General features: G+C 39.2%; 1 protein-coding gene across 1 annotated transcript; it reads left to right on the top strand.

Annotated features, from left to right (window-relative positions):
- The first annotated feature begins 760 nt into the window (after positions 1-760).
- On the top strand, positions 761-6,647 carry LOC149003228 (RNI-like superfamily protein). Its single transcript, XM_089138091.1, has 4 exons — positions 761-1,111; positions 1,351-1,556; positions 4,417-4,507; positions 4,628-6,647. The coding sequence occupies exons 1-4, from the start codon at positions 896-898 to the stop codon at positions 6,008-6,010; spliced, it is 1,896 nt and encodes a 631-aa protein (XP_088994217.1). The 5' UTR covers positions 761-895; the 3' UTR covers positions 6,011-6,647.
- The last annotated feature ends 2,595 nt before the right edge of the window (positions 6,648-9,242 follow it).

Here is a 9,242-nt window from a genome sequence, read left to right as displayed (position 1 = left end):
ATGCTTGCAGAATAAATGCTAAGGATTCAAGGAGGAATGTTTCTCATGGAGTTATGAAGGAAAGTAATGGCTGAAGAAGCTCTAGTTATACCTGAAAGTGCCGCCACTATTTATAACGAACCTGTGACCTTTCCTTGCTTGCGATGGCCGACTGACCCTTCATGATGAAGCTCAACGGTGGAGATGACCTCTATGGCCTGGTGACGTCATCATCCTCCGGCTATTGCAGACCCCAAGGCTAGTGTGAGCACCTTTTATAATCAAGGAGTCAACTCAAGTATCGGCTTGATGTGACATTGTTCATTGGTTGAGGAGACAAAAAGTGGTGTCCCTATTCTCATGGCGGTCTTAGAGCGAATGTTGAGCTTGTCCCTTGTCATTGCACGGCCTACGAGACATTTATTGCTGAAATTAATGCTATGAGGCACCGCCAACGAGGAGATATCAAGATCCCCCAAAGGCCGCTAGTTTTGCTGAAAAGACACTAAGCTACTGGGTATCTATGATAACTAAACTTGTTAGCGAGTCGCTCCTGCGCCTTTCGTCAGCCGAGAAGTCTCTCGTTCCAGCTGGCGAGCAATATTCGTCTAAACCGCCGAACCATCGGGTCGGTTCAATCCAACCATCCTGGTTCGGTGGTTCCTTTCGGGTCATCCACAACACTGTGGTATCAAGATTGGTTGCTTAATGCTACAGTCTACAGAGCATCAGACACAAGAAGGCACGCTCTACATGGACGCAAAGGATCTAAATGCAAGGAGGTCTTGGCCCGATTCCTCTTCATCCACGAATAGACTTTTGACAAGATTTGAGGCTTACCCGAACCCGCACACTATTAGGGTCAAGTGGTCAACGGTGTCGTCTTTTGTATAAAACTGAAGCAAACAGGAAAAAAATGCGATTTTCGTCTGAGACTGAGACTGAGACCTGTGGAGCAACAATGAACAGAAGAACGGGCAGCCAAAGCCTTGAGACGTTGCCGACCGCCGTCATGGACGAAATCCTAGTAAAGTTAGATGTGGAGTCCCTCTGTTCAGCAGCTTGTGCCTCCCGAACTCTGCGTTCTTCGGTCGCTCAGATATTTTCCTCTTTGTCCTCTCTCGATTTCTCTGTTAGTTTCTTCAAATTTTCTGTTTCTTCCCCTCTAAATTTCCAATTCTCTTATTAATTTTTTTTTTTTGTAATGGAGTTCTATTTGGGTTTTTTTGGGGAGAATTACACTTGCCTGTTAAATTTGCTGAGATGGGTTGCGATGGTTCAAACTTTTCTTCGTAAATCCCTATTAAATTGTTTTTTTTTTTCCTTCCTTATTTCTTAACCGATTAGTGTTACTATGTGGGGGCTTTGCAGGGTTTTTCTCCAAATCTAGAGATTCTGAATTGTGTTCTTCGTGAAAATGAAGTACTCCAGAGCCTCACTCTTAATTGTCTCCGGCTCGACGATTCCTCAGTCCGAAATGTCATTGGAAGCAGTCTTCAAGAATTGGTTTTGCAACGATGCTCTTTTCTCTCTTATCAGATTCTCAATTCCGTTGGAGATAGGTGCCCCATCTTAAGGTTTGGTCTTTTCTTTCTGTTTTCCGGTCAGTACCGTTACTGAAATTGTTATTGACAGAAATTAGAATTTATTCTTGATTAAGGTTACCAAATTATGATAAACGCTTTGGTCAAACGGAAACCCTGGAGTTATCAACAAATGTGGGTTCGGCTTTCTATGTTACAAATTAACTGATATATTTACTGAAATTTGTTTTGGTTTCACTTTTGCTATCTCAGGTATTACACAACTGAATGGACCAGTTTTTTTCCTTCTTTTAGGAATGAATACTGTAAGCGAAAACAGAGAAATTTGACATGCTGTCTCACTTAACTCATGAGATAAGCAAGAAGGGCTTTTTTTTGTATAACATTCCAGTTGGACAAAATAAGACAGATATGATAACAACTGTTTTTAACAAACTAATGGCTTGTTAAAGAAACTAAATTCTAAGTATCTAAGAGCTTTTACTATAGCTTCTTCAACATCTAATCAGAAGTGCATATTGAACTGTTGGTGTTTGGCTGTGTTTATATGTCATTTACCTTTATGACTCTCATTGAAGAGATGTTATGTACACGAGAGAAGAGAGAAGATAGGGAAGGTTCACTTGGGTGAGAGAGGTAAAATAGGATAACTTTGGCTTTATAGAGGAATCCTAGCCTCGTTGTCATGGGAGAAATAATAAATGCTTAACCATATCTTCATTTACCTTCCATTTGACACCCTTCCCTAAATAAGTGGTTCCATTGGACTCTTGAGTGATAGCTACTAGTTAACTACTAATAACTACTATCATGTTTGCCCATTTCAATACACTAACTCCTGATGCAAAAGCTGACCTCAAACCAGAGGAGAACCAGTAAGAGGTCGATCCCAGCCAGGGCAACAATAAGAGAACATATAGAATAACCAAAACTTGTGTTGCTTTTTCCTCCTTATGAAAGAAAAATGTAAAAATAATTAGAAAGAGGAGACATAGAAGGGGCATAGTGTGCCCCATCGAGGGCCTCTTGTTCATGGTTTCTCAATGTTGCAGCATCGCACAGCTTCAACCATAACAATTTTTTCTTCATTTTTTGTTCTCTTCTGCTCACCCTTTTAATCCTCTTTAGGATAACCAATTACTAAACAACCCATTCCCAATCAAATTAAGAAACTAATAAATCTAGAAAAAAGAAACTTATAAATCATAAAATGTATTAAGTCTGGCTGCCCTACATCAAAATTGGAACTTCTATTTTAGAGAACAAAATAAAAATGGTGACAACCTGAAATTAGAAACTCAAGGAAGTAGAAATGTAACCTACTTCATGAATATGTAAAATAAAAACTAACCTTGGCAGTATAAGATAGAAGCTTTCTCCATTTGATGGGCTTAGTAGATCTTCTGAAAAGCATTGCCACTCAAGGAAAATGGGGGCCGTGAGACTATTAATGTGAACAGCACCATGAACAGTGTTTGGTCTTTCCTTCTTCATATTTCACTCACCAATGCCTCCCACAAAACACACATTTCATAACTAATTCTCCACTCTTCCCCCCTCTTTTGTCTCCTAGAAACCCAAGTAACAAGATATGTCGAAGCTACTAATTTGCACCTGACATGTATTTATACCCTGTTGTTGCCTCTGTAAGTATCTGTACGTATCGTGAATCATGATGTCATTGAGAAATGGAAAGAAAGTTTTAAGATTAATTAAACAAAGTTTATGAAATGATTATGCTTCCAAAAGTGGCACAAAAATCCAAATTTCAGATATTTGGCTCCATTTCTCTGGAGAAAATAGTCATGTAGAAATTATCATCACTTATAATAGTTCCATATGTTCCATGGGGGGAAAGGTATCTGCAGAAAGCAAAAATAAATTATTTTGAAATTTCACCAAATCTTAGTTTTATGGCTGAATGGCTGCTGCCTTCTTGATTTTAAAAAATAATTGTTAGAGGGAAAAAGTGGAAAAGCAAGAAAAAAAAGAGAATCTCGAGAATGGGAGTTCCCTTAATTTGGTTGATCTCCAAGTTTATTTCCTTTTTTCCTATTCTTAGTTGTGACCATACCTTTTTAAAAGGTTTTGGCTGTTGGAGGCTTACACAAGAATTGTAAGATCTCCGGGCCAGATTCTGAAATTCCTTCTTCTTCTATTGCCGTCCTCTGATTCTCTCCTACTTTCTTCGATTCTCTTCTCTGTTCCATGTGTGTGCTACTACTCTTGATTTTGCTAAAAAATATAAAATCATTTCCAGTTTCAATTGTTATTTTCCGGAGAATTTTACTCTCAGATGATCATTTTCCTAGGGTCTTGCAATGTTACTGTTGTTATTATGGATATGGTCAACCACCGAACTTAGAGTCAGTTTCTCTGGGAATACAGTGAAGCTTGATTCTCTGGTTTGAATTTTCTTGTGTGTTAAGCTTAATGTCTTATCTTTTTAGCTTATGACAAGTTCACTACTTACAGGACTACAGTACGGGTGGTCGAATTACGACAATTGATCCATAAAGAATTTACCCCACCCCCACAAAAAAATAAAAAAAATAAAAATAAAACACTTACGAGTCCGGATCAACTCCCCATCAGGGGAGATGAGTGTGCTCCCCGCACGGTTTTGAACCACACAGTAGGGGGTGGGGCCACTGAGACTTTTATTTCTGAATTTTTTTAATATTTACTGTTGGGTGTGACCCCCTACTGTGTGGTTCAGAACCTTCAGGGGTGCACATTGTTCTCCCTGACAAGTAGGTGATCCAAACTCCAAAATAACCCCCAAAAAATAAACCTATTTCATTTGTGTGTCTGACATCTTATGTTTTCGGTATTTACGTTCGTGTAGGTAATCTCAATATATCATTATCTTTCTATTTCTGTCACTTGTTAGAGTGCTTGCGCTGGAGATGGGAGGCCAAGGGCTACCTCAGATCCTCAAGAAAAACCTTGCACAAATGCTTAAAAGGTGTTCAAACTTGGAGGTAAATCCGGTGAAGTAACTTCTCTGTATTCATAACTTGTGACCCTTATGAGATTTCGAACATATTAATCAGAGAATTTTCTCACTTGTTTCATGCAAATATCTGTTTGCTTTGATGCAGACATTGAGTTTAAAGATTCGAGGGACAGCAGAGCTTGATGCAGATGGTTTTGAGTCGATTGAACTCTCCCTACCCAGAACCATCAAAACTCTGCAGCTGCAGCCTGTACTCGAACATGATGTGATGCAGTTTGTGCATGAAACTAGAGTAGATGGACACTCTGTAGAAAGTGCCAGTTTGAGCATCCCCACATCACTTAGTCCTACTGATATGAAATTGCATTCGATGTCACTTGTCTTAGATATTATATCAGATGAGCTTCTCATCTCAATTGCCAACAATTTGCAGTACCTGATAGAGCTAGATCTTGAAGACAGACCAAGCAAGGAACCGTCATTGCACCATGACATGACCAATAGTGGGCTGCAGGCATTGAGCTCTTGCAGCCGTTTGACTAGTCTCTCGCTTACACGTAGTAAGCAAAATTTCTCAGCGACTTTCAAAAGAGTAAATGACATGGGTATGTTTCTTCTTGCTGAGGGTTGCAAAAGCCTCAAATCAGTAAGACTTGGTGGATTCTCTAGAGTCAGTGATGCTGGATTTGCTGCAATTCTACATTCATGCAGGAGCTTAAAGAAATTTGAAGTTTTCAGTGCATTCTTCTTATCAGACTTGGCCTTTCACAACTTCAGTGAGGCTCCATCTTCCCTCGCTGAAGTACGACTAGTTTCTTGTAGTCTTATAACCAGTGAAACTGTTGGAAAACTATCCTCCTGCAGGAGTTTGGAGGTTCTGGACCTGTGGGGATGCAAGAGTGTAGCAGATAACTGGCTCGGCTTAATCTCAACTCTTGGTGGATTGACTACTTTGAATCTTGGTGGGGCTGATATCACTGACAACAGCCTATCTGTTCTCAGTAATGGAAGTTCACCCATTGCATCCTTATGTCTCCGAGGCTGTAAGAGGGTAACTGACAAAGGGGTATCTCTTCTGTTCCGGGGTGAAGGAAGAATTAGTAAAACATTGTCATCGCTTGATTTGGGCTACATGCCTGGGATATCTGACAGAGCTGTCCGTACGGTTGCTGAGGCTGGACTTGGGATTACAGATTTGTGTGTTCGGTATTGCTATTTCATCACTGATGCCTCAATGGAGTTTCTTGCCAAAAAGTGGAGTTCTAAAGAAGAAAACAAGCCGATTCGAAATCTAGATATATATCACTGCACCGGGCTATCACTAAATTTATTAGCATTCCTTAGGAAGCCTTCTTTCCGTGGTTTGCGTTGGCTCGGAATTGGGCAGACTTCTTTGTCAAATAAAAGAAATGTGTGCTTTACTGAAACTTGCAGGGATCGTCCATGGTTGACTGTTTGTTGGGATGGCTGTGAAATGGGATGTCACAATGGATGGCAATTCCATGGTCCTGATGATCATCTCTTTTGAGGATTTGACAACCCTGAGTATGTATCATGTGTCTGTATTTTTACATCGACTTCTAAATGGTGTTGATGAACCCCCCCCAACCCCCAATGCTTGAGGCCCTTAATTATGTTGTATATAACTAACATTTGGATTTTCACAGGTTAGATAGATCAGGAAGCCTGTACGATCTCATTTGATTAATATGATTAGGGTAACAGAATCATTCTTGGATTATTTCTTGCATTAAGACACATGAACGTGTCAAATTACTCTCCAGCTCCTTGTATAAGAAGTTCCTATATTTGATTCTCCTAGACAATACGAAATTACTGGAGAACATGATCTCTGAAGTGAAGCTTGGAAGAGCTTCACAGTGACACATTGCGAAGATGCAACTGGGATTCTTAAAATGCCTTTGTTCCCTATCACTGTCACCAGGACCACCACCTTTAGTGTTAGCTTCCGCATCTTGATCTAATGTGGTGCTGGTAAAACATGAGATAGGCTGGCTAGTGAAGCTTAAAACAGCAGAGTGATTAGATCCCAGAATGGCCGGTCACTTTATCTTAAACATCATGAAATTAAATGCATGAAACATGCATCCTTATTATCATAGGAATTATTCTGAGAATCTAACCTTATTATATATATAGATGTCGTTCCCCAAGCTAATCTCTTCACCACCACCATCTTCTGGTTGCAATATTTAGTAATAATTCATGAATCGTGAAGCCAGTAGCGAAGCATAAAACTGAGCCGTGATTGAATGATCAAGAACTTACACTTTGCCCACAAGAACTCTGTGACTGTAAAGTGTTACTTGTAGACTAGAAGATCTTACTTATGTCGTCATCAGATCAACTTACCCATTTCTTTTAGGATTGAGAGCCGTAAAAAACAAGCTTAATTGATTCATCTTTTGAAATTAAGCGGAAACGCACCGCAGACTTTGACATTGCCCTTCAAAGCGGCATTTGCTCCAGCATATCACGGGCATGGATGGCCGCATTTCATAAGTTGTTTCACACACAAATTTCTCGGTACTCACTTCTTCTCTACTTTCTAATACGTGGGGTGCTACAATTGGAAGAAGTGTGCTATAAAATGAGCTAAGTCTGTACTGCAGTGAAGAACCAGCACTAGTTCTTGAGTGAAAAGATGTCTCGGCTCTCAAAGTTTGTGTTGTTGCTCCTTGTGCTGGCAGCTTTTGCCATCATTCCCACTCTGGCTGATCATGATCATGGTCACGATCATGATCACCATCACCATGGACCTCCAAAGAAGAAGCATCCTCCAACTGAAGAGCCACAGCACCATGATCCTAACCACAAGGGTGAGGAGCATCACCCAAATCTTGCGGAGATGCCACCACCAAAGCACAAGAGTCCTCCTCATCAACTTGGCAAGAACCTGCTTGAGAATGCCCAAGATTTTAACGGAGTGTCAAGGAAGCTGAAGCCATCTCATGGTCCACACGAGAAGAAGCACCACCATCCTGGTCATGGACCTTCACACCAGCCATGACTCCATTTCCCTCATCACTAGGGTATGTATATGTAAAAATAAAAAGTAGTAGTTTAGTGCTGCTAGCTGCTCCTGTGGTGATATCCTACTAGTGGGAATTGCTCTTGCTCTAGTATGTTTGCATGGCTTGAGAGTTGAGATCAAAAGGAAGAGCTATGTACACTTCCTTGTACTGTAATCCATGCTGTATCAGTTATATTTTGTTCCATGACTATATACTCCCATGCACCAATACTTCCATTCAAGAACTCTGGGATTATTAGATTCCGGATAAATGAAGTATGATTCATTGGTTGAACTTGATTGTTCTAAGGTCCTATCTTTGCTCTTGTGGATTATAACCCTAAGCTTCAACAAGACAAACTCATTCAAGTATATGCTTTAAACTAGGTTTCTATGTTATCCTTTTCATACCACAAATGGAGTGTCTCTTGGCAAAAACATGAACGCCTCATAGTACGAGGTCAAGAAATCGAATTTTCATGGGACTAGGGGCAAAGCCCAGCATATATTCTTCTAATTCTTCTCCCTCACATATTAAGAGGGGATCTATCTTTGAGTTGTGGTAAAATGAATGAAAAATCAATCCCCATGATCCACTTTTTAATGTGTGGTGAAGAGGTGTGAGAACAACACAGACTTGCTGACAGGTAGCTGATTTAACTTTGTGTTGTTACGGTAAATGAAAAGATATCTTCACATACCCTATCTATATTAAAGTTTATCACAAATTATCAAGCCTATCATGGTACCAGCTGCTTCTCACTCGTCCTAGATATCACTTCCTGGTTTTTTCTGAGTCATGGCTTTCCTACTTTTCTCTTTGAGAATCTTGGAAGTTCTTCAAATTTCATTTTAATTTCTTGGTTTTTCCGTCATATCAGTGACCATCTCTACCAAAAATATAGAAAAATATATCACCATGACTTGCTTTTCTTGATGACTTAATCAACTATCCTCAACTCTCGTTAGCCACAATGTATAATGCTTGTGGATGACTGTAGTAAGTCAATACACCATAGAAACTTTCTCTCCGCACATTTCTATATAGAATGGTTTTTCAAACCACATGGTTTAGATTCATCATAACATTGTTTACTTTAAACATAAAATCAATTTAATTTAGAAATATTTTGAAGTCCTAAAATTTAGATATTCTCTATCCCTTAATTAAAAAGAAGATTTTGTTTTTAGATTGGACACATCTTGAATCTAACCATATGGGTTGAAAATTTTTCCCTCCATTTGAATAGAGAATCCAAACTCCAGTTTCACTACAATGTCTGAGTCAATTCTCAATCTTCTATGTACATGAAAAAATTTCAATACAAATGGTTAGATTCAAGATATGTTAAACATCCAACCGTGTGAACTAAAATTTTCATCTCTATGCGGGTAGAGGGCTCGTTCCAGTCCGCCTATAGAAAGTGGAGTGTCTTAGGGCTTGTTTGGTTGAGTTTGGAGATTTCAAATATCTAGAGATTTCAAATCTATATATTTCAAATCTATAGAGTCATAATTTATAAAATTAACTGTTTGGTTAATTGAATATGTGAGATGAAATCTATGGATTCATTTGTAATTTTTGTGAATGCACAAATGTTTAGTGTTTATTGTAGGGATGAAATCTTTGGATTTCACCCCCATACCCATAAATCTACAGATTTACGTTTTTAGTGTAAAAAGATGAATCTTTAAATTTCATGAATCTAGAGATTTTCACAACCAA

This window comes from Hakea prostrata, chromosome 10, assembly GCF_041222555.1.
Source record: "Hakea prostrata isolate BN-2017 chromosome 10, UWA_Hpros_2, whole genome shotgun sequence".
Lineage (NCBI taxonomy): Eukaryota > Viridiplantae > Streptophyta > Magnoliopsida > Proteales > Proteaceae > Hakea > Hakea prostrata.
Note: the sequence above shows the minus strand (reverse complement) of the source record. Positions and strands in the feature narration are given on the sequence as shown.